At 43.7% G+C, this 17,059-nt stretch overlaps 1 protein-coding gene across 6 annotated transcripts in view; it reads right to left on the minus strand.

Annotated features, from left to right (window-relative positions):
• Positions 1 to 17,059, minus strand: part of atrnl1b (attractin-like 1b) — a 77,169-nt gene extending 60,110 nt beyond the window's left edge. For all 6 annotated transcript variants that reach the window (XR_014117114.1, XM_027024846.3, XM_035533738.2 and 3 more), the window contains exons 1-17: positions 15,825 to 17,059; positions 9,137 to 9,220; positions 8,745 to 8,858; positions 8,457 to 8,585; positions 8,008 to 8,216; positions 7,284 to 7,458; positions 7,102 to 7,189; positions 6,367 to 6,622; positions 5,514 to 5,697; positions 4,819 to 4,973; positions 4,570 to 4,654; positions 4,029 to 4,240; positions 3,130 to 3,248; positions 2,856 to 2,988; positions 1,644 to 1,831; positions 1,161 to 1,374; positions 709 to 891 (exon numbers count right to left, since the gene is read on the minus strand). Coding sequence is in view for 5 of the 6 variants with exons in the window: in XM_027024846.3 (XP_026880647.2) it covers positions 709 to 891; positions 1,161 to 1,374; positions 1,644 to 1,831; positions 2,856 to 2,988; positions 3,130 to 3,248; positions 4,029 to 4,240; positions 4,570 to 4,654; positions 4,819 to 4,973; positions 5,514 to 5,697; positions 6,367 to 6,622; positions 7,102 to 7,189; positions 7,284 to 7,458; positions 8,008 to 8,216; positions 8,457 to 8,585; positions 8,745 to 8,858; positions 9,137 to 9,220; positions 15,825 to 16,072 (2,776 nt within the window). In the remaining variant the exon portion in view is untranslated. The remainder of the gene's footprint in view (positions 1 to 708; positions 892 to 1,160; positions 1,375 to 1,643; positions 1,832 to 2,855; positions 2,989 to 3,129; positions 3,249 to 4,028; positions 4,241 to 4,569; positions 4,655 to 4,818; positions 4,974 to 5,513; positions 5,698 to 6,366; positions 6,623 to 7,101; positions 7,190 to 7,283; positions 7,459 to 8,007; positions 8,217 to 8,456; positions 8,586 to 8,744; positions 8,859 to 9,136; positions 9,221 to 15,824) is intronic.

Below are 17,059 nucleotides of genomic sequence, written 5' to 3' on the forward strand. Positions count from 1 at the left end.
CAGACAGGCAGTTGTGCTAATTAGAAGGAAACAGAGGAGCTTTTATCTCAGCTCTTCAGATGCAGGTCACAGTGAAACTGACAACTTATAGACTTGCTCCTCTCTTGTAAATACAGGTCCACCTAGAGCCTCTATAAGGAATCACACAGCCAGTTAGAGTTGAATAAGTGCAGCTGCAACACTACACCACACGCCCCTAGTGCACGCAGAGATCGGGGTGAGCCCCGCAGTGGTATCTGTCATTGTCTGGGCTGTGCTCCCAATCCCAGAGAGGTCTCTTTCGCACAAAACTTGTGATGCACTCCCCATTTCACCCCAGCACCAAGGCTATCGCTCTTCCCTCCGGACATATTTACAGCCAGTCTTTCAGGCATCATCAAACATTTGAAACAAGCTGTGCAGACAGTGGCCCAAACGGGCTGCCATCGCCCTTGCTCCTATGGAAAAAAAAACCTCACATTTTCACTTCTAAAATACACTTATCTTCTCTGTTCCCTTTCTGACTCTCGCTACAATGCGCGCACACACACACACACACACACACACACACACACACACACACACACACACACCAAAAGAAAAAAAAACATCATTACAAAACAGCAGGATACTACAACAGGATACTACACGCTCAACATACCAACCAATCATATGCATACACAATGTCAGATACAGAAGAGGAGGGTGGCATGGTGGGTGGGCACTCACACACACACTCGTTGGTCTGCCACTCTAGGCACTGGCCGTAGGGGAAGGAGATGACGTAGGCATTGGAGTCCACGCAACGCTTGGTGCTGCCACACCACATGCACTCGTTGGCCTGGCTTGTACAGTTCTCGCAGGTAGTGTGCAGTGAGCACGGCGTCTTGCATGGCCGGGCGTTACGGCTCTCTGAAAGGACAGGATGGGGCCCATAGGTCAAACAGGTGAGGCATGGCATCAGACCCAGTGTATTTTGCAACTATGTCCTCTGCTTATCCTCTAAAATGGATGTTTAAACACACTGAGACATGCATGACTAAGACTCACAGAGAGAAAGAAAAACAACCTAAAAATCAAGAAGAGAGAGATGTTCTAGTAATGGGGAAAAGAGAAAAAGCAGCAGACTGCTGGAAAGCAGACACAAAAAAAAAAAGAAAAAAAGTGTAAGAGTGACTCACCAACTGCTTTCTCGCAGATGAGGCCATCGGTGTTGGCATTGCAGGGGTTGGCCCTCAGGCCTGAGACCTGAGCCTTTTCCAGGTAAGCACAGAAGCCTGAGTCATTGGGCTCTCCAGGCAGCCACTGCAGGGACGTGTTGGTGAAGGGGGAGTTGTCCTCCCAGCCCCAGTAGGACACGTTAATCTTCCTCAGGCCCACCCATGGGGAAAGCTTCTGCAGTGCAAACACACTCAGGGGGTCAGAGCCCATGACAGTCGTATGACTGCACACACACTGCTGCGAAAACACCTCCATACAGCAGGTGCATTTCTCCCTCACACATTCTGATGCCCACAGACAGACTACAATTGCCATCCAACTCATTCTGCCAGATACTTTAAGCACTTAAGTACGATGTGATGACAAAAAAAAAAACAACCTGATTTCTCTCTCACACACACACACACACACACACACACACAGAGAGTGAGAGAAACAGACACCTTCTCCTGCTGCTGGTACTTCTGCAGCTCTCCCAGTATGAAATCCACCTGCTTGGCGGTGGAGAGGGATGCAATGATGCCACCCAGGTTCTTGCAGTAATGCCTGGCGTTGTCATAGCTTTCTCGGCTGGAGTTGATTCGCAGGCAGGCCTCGCCCACATGGCTCCAGCCTTCCCCGCACAGCTTGGCTGCAGATGGGCCAAAAACAGGCAGGCGGCCAGTGGTGAGATTTTTACACCAAGCTCAGTTCAGCTCACTTAAAGCCATCAATTTACTCTTGTGCCCCTTGAGAGGAACTCTTGCAGTGCAGGCTCTCCACAAAATAAATTAGCTTCCATCAAAAAAGATTGTCAAAACAAAATCAAATCCAAAAAGACTAATTTGCTAACTGAAGCTGAGTGGTCAAAATGAATAGCAATAAATTCTCAGAGTGCAGCAACAAATTTAACGACTGCATAAATTTAAAGGAAAATGTAGGAAGAGCTTTAATGTTCTTTACTTGAAGAGCCTCTTTAGTGAGAAGCTGGGCTCCCTAGCAGCACTAAAGGGATTTTATTGAGGAAATCTGAGGAACACAAAAGCTCAGCACTGCACAGAGCTCCCGACTACTGCACTAAAGCAGCAACACCAATCGAGTGAAGTTGTTCAAGCTGTTAGTCAGCAGAGACCCAGTTTGCATCAAGAGCAAAACAAGCTCTTGACCCACTTCCCTGTGAGCAGAGCAAGAATGCATGCAGGGGTGTGTGTGTGTGAGTGAGAGACAAAGGGAGGGAGGGAGAGAGAGAGAGAGAGAGAGAGAGAGAGAGAGAGAGAGAGAGAGAGAGAGAGAGAAAGACCGAGGCACTGTCATGAGCTTTAAAAACAGATCACAGAATAGCAACAATTCCTACAGGCATGAAATCTTGAATTATGTAACAGACAGTGCCATCACTGCTTCTGATCAAGTGGAATATTGAGAGATTTTCTCCTACTTGCCAGAAATTGGGACAAACAAGAGACTGTACAATAGAGAATGAACGATCCACATATATATCATGACAAATATTGTTTTGTGGTACATGTCAACTGTGGAGGTCTGCAAGTGAGTTGATCACAGTTAAAAAAATTCCCAGCTTCCAATTTCAGGCACTGAGATAAATGCTGAATGATTCCCAGCAAAATATGATAAAAAGGAATAGCAGCATGGTCCCTCTAAAAGCCCGCCCACCTTACCAGGGAGGGCATGGCATTCATGCTGCTGGTGATCCCACTGGCAGTTGAGGTTTAAAGAGCAGCTCTTGCAGTTGGCCAGCTTGCTGCAGATCTGCTCATTTCGAATGGAGCACTTAGTGAAGTTCCTCACACTCTGCAAGATCAGAGCAGAAGCAGCAACAGTGACTGGATTAACATGAAACAATATGCCAGCATTCAGGCACTGATCCCACACCAATATAATGTACATCTAGAAACAGTGTGGCTCTTTGGCTCCATCTGCAGGACTACTTACAGCAGTGCAGTTGCTGAGGGCCGAAATGCACTTCTTGTCATCACACCATTGGCAGCCATTAGTGTTAGCGGTGCAGCTGGTACAGTCGGAGAAGCGGTGGCACCTCTCATCCACGGGAGCTGAAGGACAGACCAATTGAGTGAGGCAGGGTCAAAGGAACAGAGGCGAGAGGATGGTGATACAAAGTGAGGGAGTAGGGTTTGAAAAAAAGACTAGTGCCCAATTGCTGTCAAAGAAAGTTGCCAGGCAACCTCAAGCAACTTCAGAGCAGAGAAGTGAGTAAACTTCCATAAGCACATCACTGCCTCAGAAGACCAAAGAAGGCAAGTCCAAAATATTCAGCACTTCAAACACTTTCCATCCTTCTCCATTTACATCCAAGCACCAGCCTTCAAGCTACTGGTCTTAAGAGTCTCTGCAAATTCATGTTTCACTGCAGAAAGAGACTAATCATTTAAAAGATCTCATTTTCTCCACACAAGGACACAGTACTGGCAGGAAGTGCCATTTTAGACTGCGGGTTTGATTTTCAAATGAAAAGAGTAGCATGGCATAGCATTGCCACTGCCTAATCAGAAGGCAAACAAACAAATTGTGTGTACCCAGTTATGACTACGTGTGAATCTTTAGCTGAAGGCGCTGCCTGGCTGTTTTTCCAAAGGCTGCACAAGATGAAAAAGAAAGCAAATAAATAAATTAGAGCTGTGTCCTCCCCGTCTCTCTCTGTCTCGTTACTGGGATTTGGTGGGTACAGTGAGGTAGCCTAGGCTCAACGGCATTGAGGGGCACAGGCAAGCAAAGCCAGAGCCCTTGAGCTTGGCCAAAAGCAAGGCATGGAGTGTGGGAGCTGTGGTGCAGGTGAGCCCTGTCTCAGAGCAGGCATGGGGGGCAGCACCTACCAGGCTTGGCCGGGCAGAAGGCAGCAGGTACGACGCCACTAGAGAAGCTGGGCTCCCAGGAGACGCAGCGTGCGCGCCTCCACACGCAGCGCACGCCGGGCCCTGCCACCTCACACCGCTCCTGACCCTGGAAGGCCTGGCAGCTGGGTGGCCTGTAGATCAGCACGTCGTTCAGAAGCACGCTGGAGAAACCTCCAAACACATACATGGACCTGGGTGGGGAAGGAGAGGAAGGCAGGTAAGCAGGTGTGGATTTGTTTGTATGTGTACTGTGTGCGCATATGAACATGTTCCAAACATGGGAGAGATGTGTGAAATATACAAAATCAAATCAACTAATGTAATACTTTACCCAAACAAAACAAAAAAAAATGTCCCTTTAAACAGAATATCTGGGGTTTCGCCAAAATTCATCACTTTTCCTAACTAGTACTTCCAAGTCAAAGCGCACACCCACGTGTGTATTTGTGTCTGAGTGTGTGTGAAAAGAGAAAGAGAGAAAAAAAATACCCATTATAAGCATTATCACTCAGTTACTAACCCATTGCTGGTGACAGCAGTATGTCCAAAGCGATTAACATCTCTGTGCAGGTTTGGCCTGGGTAGGACCTTCCACTCATCACACGCTGTGGAAAACAACCATCTCTCAAAACCAAGGGAAACATCACAGGTGCTATTAAACAAGGTGGATGTAGGATGAGGATCAAAAGCCCATCTACAGCTAACCAATCATATTCCACATAGGGCCAGAGGGCATAAATACCACAAAGCAGATAAAGTTAACACATACCAATGTCATAGGCCAGGAAGTCGGCAGAGAAGCACTTTGCGCCATTGCTAAGCGACGTGTCATTATGAGTGTTTCCCCCGAAAATGAGCAGAGTACCGTCCAGCAGCACGGCAGAGTGGAGGTAGCGTGGGTAACCGCTCTCCCTCAGGATAGTCCTGGAACATAACCCACAGAACAATCCTCTCAAACACACGCGCACACACACTGCACTAAAAACTAACTACCTAAAAAATGAAGGAAAAAAAAAGAAAGTGATATGCTCATTAGTCTCAGATGAACGTCTTTATAATAGCTTCAAGTTCTCCTCAACTCACCCTTTCTGAAGTCAGTTATCATCTGATAACTGAAATAACAGGACTGCAGCAAAGAAACGATTCGTTCTGAACAATGGACGTAAATGCATCAATGTCGATTCTTTGATGCCAAAGGGAATTCATAATTCTACCGTCTAACCTTACTTCTACCATACTTTGTTATGCAACTGCCAATCAACTGGCACAAATCAACTGGCCTATGTTCGCAGCAAAAGGAGAATGTGAACGCTGGCTTGGAGAGATTGTGGGTAACAGTAACATTTAAGGGAATCTGGAAGCTGGCCACAAGTGGTGCATTTTTGGTGCGATGAACCACATCTACAGTTACAGTGTTGGTACAAGAGACAAAAGAACATATGTGTTGCTTTCAAGGTCACTCACCAAGTGCGAGTGTGTACGTCATACCGGTACAGGTCATCCACCAGGCTGTACTTGTTAGCAGGCAGAGACTTGTAGCCTCCGTGGACATAGACACTCTTGCTGCCACGGTCATACACGCTGCTGTGGCCATAGCCTCCCTGCACTGTGGCTCCTTTGGTCTCAGGAATCAGCCATGTGTTTGTTCCTGTGGTCAAAGAAATTCATGCCACTTTAACACAGGGGAGGAATATAGGCTGTGTGTGTTTGTGAAATGTATTGCCCTGCAAAAAAAAAACAAAAAACCCTGCCCTACAAGGAACTATCACATTACTAGGCTTCCAAACTGAGGGTATATTTACTTATACTAAAGACATGTCATTTTGTATTTTTCTCCATTTCTGTCTATTCAGAGAAGTTTTAGATCATGTATATTCCATGACTCACCTGTAGCACGTTCATTGAACCATTCAGTCATTTGTAAAGACTGTTAAGCAGTACATCTCACTCAAAGTTTTCAGTGTGGCATACAGAACACGTTTATCCTAAACTATGAGAGTTCTGCCAAGAACCACTCAGAGGAGCAGACTCTAGGCTTCCTGCTTCCTCCATGAAGCAATACCTCCACCTACTGTCCATCTCGTTCAACTGCACTCAGTGCCAACTAAACTCATGACTATTATGTTAACTCCCAACAGGCATCCTCATGATTAAGTCTGACACACCCACAAACTAGCATTTTTCAGTGATTTCACCCTTACAATAGAGAATAACCAACACCCAACCCCAACCACAAATCCATCATCACTGATCTGTGCTGGATACGACCCTGCAAAACCACCCTGCCTCCCAGCATGCCCCTAACACGTCAACTCACTGATATTGTACTCCTGCACGTTGCTCATGTAACTGTATATGGAGGAGTAGCCGAAGATGATGACCATCACCGCTTCCCCGGCATCTAGCTCAGCCACATGTGCCGAATGGCCCTCCACGGCGTAGACCTGCCCATGGGCTGGCGTGCTGGGAACACGCCGCCACCAAGACTTGCTTGGGATGTTAAAAACCCACAGCTCATCCGTTACGTTGCCCGAACCCGTCTCCTGTTTCCCGCCAAACATGTAGATGTCGTCCTGCAGAGATGAAGCGATGAGGGTCGATTGTGGAGGAAGACAGACAAGAGGGTTGACGATCTAAAATACATCTTTATATCTTGTTAAAACTTCTCCAGGTATTGATTGCTGAGAAAGATAATTCAAAAGACAATACAGGGAGTAGAAAGACACGAACAGATAAGGCTGAGGGTTTTCCTGGAACCTTTGAAGTCTAGAGATGAGCGATGTCCAACGTCAACAGCATGAGCAAACAATGTACAAAGAGGTGTGTCACGAAAACACTGGATGTCGTCAGTGGCACATTCCATGTTGCCTGAGGTACCCATTTTGACCACCTTACTCACACCAGCATCTTTAGTTCCATATAAGTATTCTGGAAGTAAACCCAAAAGGTTCTCACACCCCCAGTCTACAATTCATGTAAACCCAAACGCGATTCAGTCTTTCTGAGCTATATCACACCCTATCATAAATAGAAGTTTCATGAGTCCTGTAACCTGATAGAGTGTGAGGGAGTGTCCATATCTCGAAACAGGGCCACTACTGCTGGTCACTGCGTTCCAGGTGCCACTGTCCAGATTGTAACTGCAGGAAGGCAGAAAAAAAAAAGAGATCATCCTTAAATGCTCCATACAAAAGCAAAGCCCTTAATAAGTAAATCCAGGCTCATCATACTCACTTTAGAATCATCTGGAAGTTGCTATAGTTAAATGTGTAGCCACCGACAACCCACATGACCTTTTCCTGCACCACTGCCTTATGAGAAGCCCTGCCTAAAGATGTCCCGAAAGGCTTCACTGTAGGCATAACCCAATATGACTCGGTAGAGGGCACTGTCAGAGAGCAGTCTGGACCTAAGAAAGCCAGAGGAAGACAGTAGAAAACATGAGAGAGGCCCGAGACATCTGGCATCCCTAATCCATACGGTGACGGTGCTTTTTGCCATCTCCCAGGTGCCAGCTGCCTATGTCAGAACAAGAGAAATGTTTATGTGCTGTCTGACTCATCATTTTCCACATCACTTCCCATCAGGCCACAATGTAAGGAAGTCACAGAAACCCTTCTCCAGCAGCTCTCATAGGACTGTCTGATGTCAGAGCTGTGGCAGGATTAACTGGGGCTTTGCCACACTGTAGCACTGAGTGAGATGGGCTCACAGGTTGGGGAGGGGGGCGGTTGGGTGGTGCAGCGTTGCAGGGGTGGGGAGGACATGCATTGCTACTTGATGACCAGCTGGGGGAGCTGCGTCTGTGACTGGCTGCTCAATGGGGAGGGGCAGAGTTGCACGGCTTTCACAATTTCGAGCTTTTCACACATGCTTATTGTTCTAGACAATGCTTGAGCAGTGGAGTGGAGTGGAGAGGCTCAGTGAGACACCGAGAGACAGTGAGAGACTGCAGTACCCTGCCAGCTGTCGTTGCACACACACAGCTTCTCCCCTGTGAGGTCGCAGTAACCATGGTCTGGGCTGCCACAGTTGTTCCTGCAGTATGGGATGTCGCAGGCTTCGCCCTTCCAGTATTTGTCACACTCGCAGTAAACGCGGCTCGCTATGGAGTTTGACGTGGTGCACTTCCCATGACCCGAGCAATTATTTGGACATGAGTTTATCCTAACAGGAGAGACAAACAAGATATTAAAACCAAAAGCAAACAGAACCTGAAAGAGAGGAATGGCTAAAGAGCAGAAGGGCAGACTAGAAGCAGCTAAGCCTGCAATTGCTTTAAGAAAACAGATGGGAGATGGACAGATGAGGTTGATTAAGAGCCATGTGTGATTACATCTCCATCATCACAGAGCTCAAAGAGGAGATGCCATTAACCCGGCCGCCCCGGTAAGGAGCACTACTCACGAGAAGAAGATCTCAAATCCGGTCAGGTTGTAGGCGGCATCACTGAAAAAGTGCAGGAGTGCATAGCCAGAGTTGGTTTCCACTTCAGGGACGGTCTCGTTCCCAGGAACCTCTGGGACGATGAGACCACTGCACACCAGTTGCATTGAAACACATTAGAGGACAAGGCACCAGGTTTTGTTCTCCATTACAGCAACAGCACGGCTCCATTTGTTATGCTCGGAAGTGAACATGCTGTAGCAAACACTGACTCAGCTGTGCAGAGGCAGCACTGCTGAAATAGCTCACCTGAACACAGCTACCAAAGGAGCATAAATTGAGTCCCCATCATAGACATACATGTGGTCCCAGCTACATTCGGTCGCAAAGTGGTTAAAGCGTAATCTCAGGACAGCGTTAGGACTGCAAAACAAAAAGCAATGACTTACTGTTTCGAATGTCTCTCTGACGGACCCATTGGTCTTAACATTACAGTGGACTTGTTTCTACCAAGCTCAGAGGCTGTGACTTAAAATGTGGCCCATGGCACACCTTTTCTGATAACAGAGTATAGATAATCATAGCCTGTGGGGCCTATTGTACTGTCTCTAAATAGGTGGTGGACAGAAGGAAGTTGCAGACAGTGCAGGCAATAAAAGTGGCAGGAGAAGCAAGCAGGGGATTCAGCAGGACACACTTACTAGCCCTCAATCAGCCAGGTGCACTTGGTTTTGTACTTGTAGTTGATGGGGCCATCTGTTAGGTACCCCGATGGCTCGGTCAACCTGAAAGACAAAAAATCCCAGTTAAAAGGTCAAAGGAGAAATATAACCTAGGCCTGAGGGAGGCGCAAAGGAGGCATAGCTATGAGAAGATGCCAAGTGTGTGGTACACACTAGTGTGTTTTATACCAGTTAGAGACTATTCTGCAAGTTAGGCACTAGCGCTTTTGTGGTTACTCACGACCAGATGGACCTGAGCTTGTGTGGGAACGAACCTAGGATGATTCACCACAGCACGGACGGAACAGGGGACTCAGCCAACCGACTTGCGCCCTCCCCCATGCCCCCCACACTGCACCAGTGGGAGACATGGAGCGCGTGGAATGACAGAGCTTGGTTGTGTGTTGCCTCACCCTGGAACACTCAACCTGCTTGTGCCATGGGCTGCAGTGGCCAAAGCCAGCAGGCTGTATTGTTTGCTCAGAGAGGGCCCATTGTCTGTTGATGTCAGCTCAAGAGAATGAATCTTAATAAACAATGACCTCAATATTCTGGAGATGCGCTCTTGACTGAATGCATTTAACACGTTCCAAGGGAGGAATCTAAAAGGAAATCAACCTGAGTGGTCCAGATGACACATCGCTCATCTCTGCGTTCATTTTAGTGGTCAAATGATCAAACAGCCAATTAAACACCATTTTGAGACACCAGGGTTTTTCCTGAAGCATCAGCCTGATTACCTGCGGACGTTTATCTGATACATATTGCATCTGTCTGCAGACAGTGCAGAGAATTACAGTGCTAAATGTTCATTTAAGTTCAGCAATTGTGTGTCTCGTGTCATTATTAAACTGTTTTTTATAAGATGCAAATAAATATGACATCAGCTTTATATATTGCCCACCCTGCTATCTAAAGATCAGCTTCAGCAATTGAAAAGCCCATAGTGGTCGACCAGTAGTTAATTTGGGTTGCCAGTTCTCTCCATCGTGTAGAGAGCTGGACCACTTTCACACCTTAGTTGAGAGGATTATGAAATACTGACTCCTCCACATTCAATAGGTCCATGACCATCATAGATTAAGCTACAGGAAATACAATGTGCATTGGCAATGTTAGTAAGAAAATGAAAGCACAAATTATATACACATGCAGTCCACACAGAGAAGGAACAGACCTGATATATGACCACAATATAGTATATTGTAAAAATACCCAAATATTTTATCTTTCTTCCTCTCTTTTATGTAATTTTCCACTCAGTCCTAGACACTGCATAAGAACACATGAAAAATCGATCATTTAGAAGAATAGATGCATAGCAAAAAGAAACGAATGTTAAAAAAGTCTAATCCATTTTTTTATAAATGTAAGAACAAGCTGCCCTTGACACTCTGGTGCATAGGCAGTTAACATGCTGCCCTGCTGTCTCCTTGCGCTATATTCTTGATGCCTATAATCAGGCAGAGAGATTTTTAAGAGCAGTGAAAGACCATAATCAAGGCTTGCCACTTCCTCTTGTCTGCACAAAAAGCGAGGATACATCATCCTGGCTGAGTTGTGAGAGAGCACTCAAAGAAAATCAGACTTTCTGGGAAAGTGGCTAGACAGGCAGCAGCCAGACAACACAGAGAGTGGAGGAACTTTAGGTCTATGATTCAATTATTCACTGTGTCTCCATTAATGTTTTATAAGTCTCTTTGACTACTGTGCACCAGGCAGGCCCTATATCTAGCCCAGCAGCTCTGGGCCATCACCAAACAAGTTTCACTAAGCTGAATTTCAAGGCAGGTTTCAGGCTGGGAGTGAGGGAGCTAAACAAAAGCTGGTATTCTAACGTACACCTGAGACATAGCACAAGCCAGCTCTTGTGCTCAATGCTGACGATCTCTGTAAGAAGGTCAAGGCAACAGGCTGTGGTCATGACCCCTGTTGTATGCACTGGAGGAGGGCAAGTCTAATTCCGGGTGGCCTTCCTTCAAGCATCCCAATTCCCTACCATGTGAATAATCTTTTTATATTGACCTATGGTCTTTGTGTCCCTGCGATACCAAAAATGTTCCAATGTCTGCAATGTTCTCCCTGACCACATATAAATTCAGCCTTGAGATGACAGTTGTTTAATGAGTTATTTCCACATTGGTAAAGCAAGGACTTCAGAACAATTCTTTTGTTATCAGAAATACACATGGACCTAGAATTTCCTCTCACAAGATGAAAACAAGACAAGTAACGTGCAAAATGTTGAACAGCACAGACACACAGAGCAGACAGCTGAATAACTATTATAGCTATTATGATGGTTTGTTCAGAAAGCAATCCCAACTGATCTCCTGAAGAACTTTAACCTCCCACTGAGCCAAGAAGGAAAAATCGAACTTCAGTTCCAGTTAAGGCTGATCTTTTCACATGTGATGCATGAGACACCTCTTTGCAACTCCAGCAAGATGTAGTACAGCTAAGGGGCTGTAATGGCCTCTACATCTGGGGAGAGTGTGAGTAAGAGGGAGGGTTCTTGAGGCATGAATCAGTGTTTGACGGGGCTCTCAGTTCCTAGGAGGTCTGGACTGAGGCCTGCTCCAAAACAACACCATCAATCTTGAAAAAAGCATCCCACTGCCTCCAGACGCCAAGGATGAAATTTTGCTGATGTGCCATGACTTTACACATGAATGGCTTCCATCCGAGCTGAAGCAAACCATGTTATTAACAGCCTTTGTGTGACCCTATGTTTCAGACACTAAAAAAGTTTGAACAAGGAGAGAGCAGCAGGTCAAACTAATGAATATGTTGACCTCTGTCTAGATTTGCCACCATAATATTTGAGACAGATGTTTGTCTTGAAAGAAGATTAAGCTATATTTCCTGTCACACTAGATTTGAGAAAGTGCCAAAATTTGAGAAAAATGAACCGCTAGTCAAAAAGAAATAGAAGAATAATTCCATTCAAATTAAGTATAGTCTCCACTATAAAATAAAGCGCAACATTATTGGTTTTGTTTATTTTAGACACATTTTGGCTCCTTTTCAGTAAGAGCACCAGTTAAGTGTGGACTTGTCTGCAGTTATGAGGCTCATCAGAGACACATCCGTAAAAGATCAGCCATAAAATAGAGCAGAGATCATGACAAGTGGCCTAGCTTAACCCAAATAACATGCCAGTTTGCCTCAGCCAGTAGTAAGCAGTCTAGTGCACAGATGATTACTCAACACCCCAGACACAACAGTCCACAGTCTTTACACACAAACACACTCTAAGAATACACCAGGCCAATTGTATCAAAATCATTTAAAAGAGTTTCTTATTAGTTTACACAATCCATTTTCCTGAGGTTAGTCATATCGCATACATTTAACAATAGTTCTTAAACTGTAGTGTTGAATTCTTATGAATTTAAATAGTTTCCGGAATAATTTTTCAGGGGCAAAACTTGAGTTACTCTGATGAAAAAGAATATGGTTCTCAAAAAATATACTATGTAGGATCCTGTTAACTTTATAAAGATTTTTAAAGAACTTATTATTTAATAAATTCACATATGCAATGTTTCCAATGATATGTCAATGTTTTCAGTACTGACCAAAAAAAATTTATTATTATTTACTAAGGTTAGTATATTATTAAATGCCTCATATGAGGAATGTTTCCACGAAAAGGCTTTTTACTGTGAACCTCTAAAAAATATCCTTCTTGATTAACCGTGACAAAATAAAAGGTTTTCAGCACTCGTCATGTGGCACACTGACAGCCAAAGTAGTGGAGTAGTGCTGTTGTAAATTGCATGTGCTTTTGAGAAAATCACTTCTGTAGACAGTATGCAATAAAAGGGAACTATCCAAGTAAGTGAAAAACAATTTAGATGGTTACATCATGACATGACACAAAACACAACAGATAGCCAACACATCTCTGGGTAAGACTGAGGCTTTAAAATCACACCCACCCCCGACACACCAGTATGACTTCTTGTTAAGGCTAAAATATTAGGCAGTAGCAAAGGCTGAAAACATCTTAAAAGCAAACATTTGAAAAACAAAATCAGCATCAGAGGAACTGCAGTCCACTACAAGGATTTATATGATCATTTGTTTTCTCTGCGTGAATTATAATCATTATTGTAGGACCCAAGTGCCTCCAAACTAAGATACATTTACATCTAAAAAGGGATCTTGAGCTATTATAATTAACACATGCTTAGATTAATGTTATCCGGGATAACAGATGTTCCCAAGTATAAAAACTGCCAAAACAGTATGGCTGTTCACTTGCTTAACTTGCTTACAAGAATTCTGACAGCAGAAACAATTGTACAGTGAGACACTAAGACAGATCCCAGACTGGAATACAATGGAAGCAGTACATAATGGATAAGTTCTGTGTCCTGTGGAACAACGCACACAATTTAGCAGTACCTTTCATAGCAGTTCTCAAGGAAGAACTTATCTTTATCTGTATTATTAATAATGAGATTTCATAGTCTGATGACATCCCACGCTTAATCTAGATTAAACATGGTTAGTTTGGCACAAGGCCAGCCACATCACTATTAATGTTATGATCATGTTTAAAACATGCAAGAAGATACCTCCATAACACTAGCCAGCTGCACGTTTCTTTTTTGACTTGATTACCAGTAGCGTCACTATGTGGCAACATCTAGGCTAGTTATAACATTAGCCCATTATCTTATATCTTATTTTTCTTTTATCTTTTGTCCCTCAGTGATTTTTGTAAATATGCAATTCTGTTTCACTGGTGTGTTGTGCGTTGTTTTCCAACTTGTTACACGTCATTAAATTATGACATGCAGGTCTAACCTGTATTGTGAAAATGTCTTCTAGCATCATATTACATTTTTGCCAAACTGCCCACATGTACTAGAAGGCCTTTTTAACATTTTCATACAAATGCAATCTTGGTTGTAAAGAACACCGTTTGAGTGCAATGTTATAGTACATAAAATATGTAGCCTAAGCTACATCCATCAAACAAGAACATCAGCTAATAATGTCCTTGATTTTATATTCATAACATATTAAAATAATGTTTATGTTTAAACCACTGATTGTGCATTTACCTAGACACATTCTGCATATCCTAAAGTCTGAGGAGATTATATGTGAATTGAAAGCTTAAACAGGTCAGGTCAAGAGAACTGTGTCAAAAGGAAATTATACATACATTCCACAGGAGTTTACATACTCCTGTGGAACATGAATAGGTTTCTGCAAAAAGACAGAAAATTAAACAGGCTAGTTTTTCCTACATTCCAAACAATATTTTGGATAAACTTTTTATGGAAAAAAATGTAAGTATTGGACCAACCAATTTACTTTAAGAATGAGTACTCATTTGAAAATGAGCACAGCCCCTTAGGTTTACTTGATATTACACATGTTCTTTTTCTCTGTTCATTTGTGTGTGGATAATTATAATTTTGGCAAGCTATCATTAGACATTCGACAAAATGCATAGAGGTGGCTGTCATTTGTAGCATGCTCTCAAAACAATAGAAGGTTGGCTGCTAAGACAATTAGACTACAAGTCTAGTGAACATTCAAGGTCTGCTTGTATCAATCAGCAAGAGATAAACATTTTTTTTTAAATATTAAACAAATGTTTAACCAAAGTGCAATCACACATTATAATAATTGCTAATCTTCAACATAATTAGACATTTTGTGACGCAGTTGTTTGCAGTTACTTACACCCAGGCTTACATGCACAAAAACAGTATTCAAACTCAGACAGCAGGAGCATTTATTCTTATACCCATTCAGACAAGCAGTGTGTAGTATTAATGAAAAGGTATGTCAGACTAAGTAAGGCAATAAAGATGCAGACTAAGATGAAACCAGGTACTGCACTCCCTACAGCCCGAATGGCAAAAGGACCCAGGACCTTGTGCTGAAGGTTATTGTTGAACTTTTTCCTAGTTGGCCAATATACACACCGGATGGGGAAAAAGATAAACAGTGAATTCACACAAGTATTTTTTTTGCTACGCATCAACTGTGCTCCAGTGTTATAGGCTACACCTACACATACAAACATACACTTTACACCTCCGCACTCAAAAACATTACACATCCCACATCCTCAAAAGCCAGGTGTCACTCCAGAACTTATTTTTGTGCAGAACTGCTTCTGTATATGGACCCAATGAACCAAGAACTGAGCAAAAAAGTTAATCCTGCCCAAGATGCTATGCACAATGTAGCTACTGCAAGGACTACTAATAGCCAGATAAAGTATATTTCATTAAAGCACTATCCAGTGCATTTTACCATAATTGTACCAAGGTTTTAATGGTTATGCTGATCTATACTACATCTAGCTGCAGGGCTATTACATTTTAGACATCAAAGGGAAAACTTGACAAATGGTTCCAAAAGAATTTTTGCAAAGTATAACTACCACTTTGTAATGAGATATGAAAACTCAATGTGAGGGATATGTGCCATTGTGTACACCTTATATAAAGAACTGGCCTAAAACAGGAGAGCTTGTTTCAAGCTAACCTATTCCACAGCACCATTTCACTGACATTAGCTGATGTGTTAAACAGTACACAGGGATAACAACGCTCCTTCCCTAGATAAACTATCATGCTCTTGAAAGCAAAAAAGGAAACAAAGAACTGCAGTAAATGATCGTTATACTCACTTAAACCTTCCCTGACAGTGCTGACACTGGTCCCCAACCCAACCTCGATCACAGACGCAGGATCCGTTGACACATTTCCCAGACAGACAGTTTTTGTCACACGTTTTAGGAGAAGCGTCCGTGACGAGCACAAGGTAGAACATTGCACAAAGCAACACATATCTTTTAAATCCCTGCAGCCGAAAGCAGGGGAAAGGGCTCTTCCTGAGAAGAAACAGCCCAGTCCTTAACATTTCTGTAGCATCCATTTCGCTAATTATAACGCGGGCCGTCCGATGAGTTTTGTCCCTAGTTTTGTGGTACCCAGATTGTTTCAATTAGTCGGGGGAATCCATTCAGGAACCAAGACTATTCTGTGAATGACATGGCTAGCTAGGTTTGCTAGCTGGATAGCTAGCTTGTACATAAACCCTAGTCCTCCGAAATTTAAAAGCTTAGGTCCTGGCAAAAAAACAAGTGTCCGTAAAATCCATCATATGTACAGCTAGGTTATCTAAATAAAATCATCTCAGCTGGTTTGCTCTTGTCTCATTGTTGTTCGAACAAGGGAAGGACTTTCCTACGTTAGCTATGCTTGCTAGCTGGCTAGCTACCTCCTGCAGTTAGGTGTGGAAAATTCCCCAAAGCGCACGACACCGTAAAAACGTTGAAACCGACACATAGTTTAAACGTTCACTGGCTACGTCCAATGCACAGCACCACTACACCGTTCACAGCATATTAAAAATGTTCATTCAGCTTTTGTGAAGAATTTCTCAGCAGCCATTTTAATGCGTAAACAACTGGCTAGCTAAGCTAGCTAACGTAATGGTCAATGTAGATGGCTAGCTAGAATAGTGTTTAAAACCTTTAACTATCGTTGTTGGACATTATTCGCCCACGAACGACAAAGGGTATTACTAAATCGTCAGTTAAAATGAACACCCATTCTATTATGTGAGGTCCCGAAGCTCTGGGCTCTTGCAGCAGTCAATAACATGGATGTTGTTGCTGGTGTCATCCGTAGTGTGAGGGGATTTGGCGATCCTGGATAATTACACAATTTACACATTTCTTTCTACTTCGGCTTAATTGTGCGCTCCCAGGTAGCTCGCTAGCTAACCGAATGTCTTCGTCTTGAGTTGCCTTACAGTCACTTTATGTCCATGTCGCTAAAAACAACACGATGCGTCGCAAAACAGGTCCCACGACCGACCACGAACGGAACTTCGGCTGAACTAGCCAGTCTACGACAG

Source organism: Electrophorus electricus, chromosome 15, assembly GCF_041902795.1.
Source record: "Electrophorus electricus isolate QZ-2024a chromosome 15, ASM4190279v1, whole genome shotgun sequence".
NCBI lineage: Eukaryota > Metazoa > Chordata > Actinopteri > Gymnotiformes > Gymnotidae > Electrophorus > Electrophorus electricus.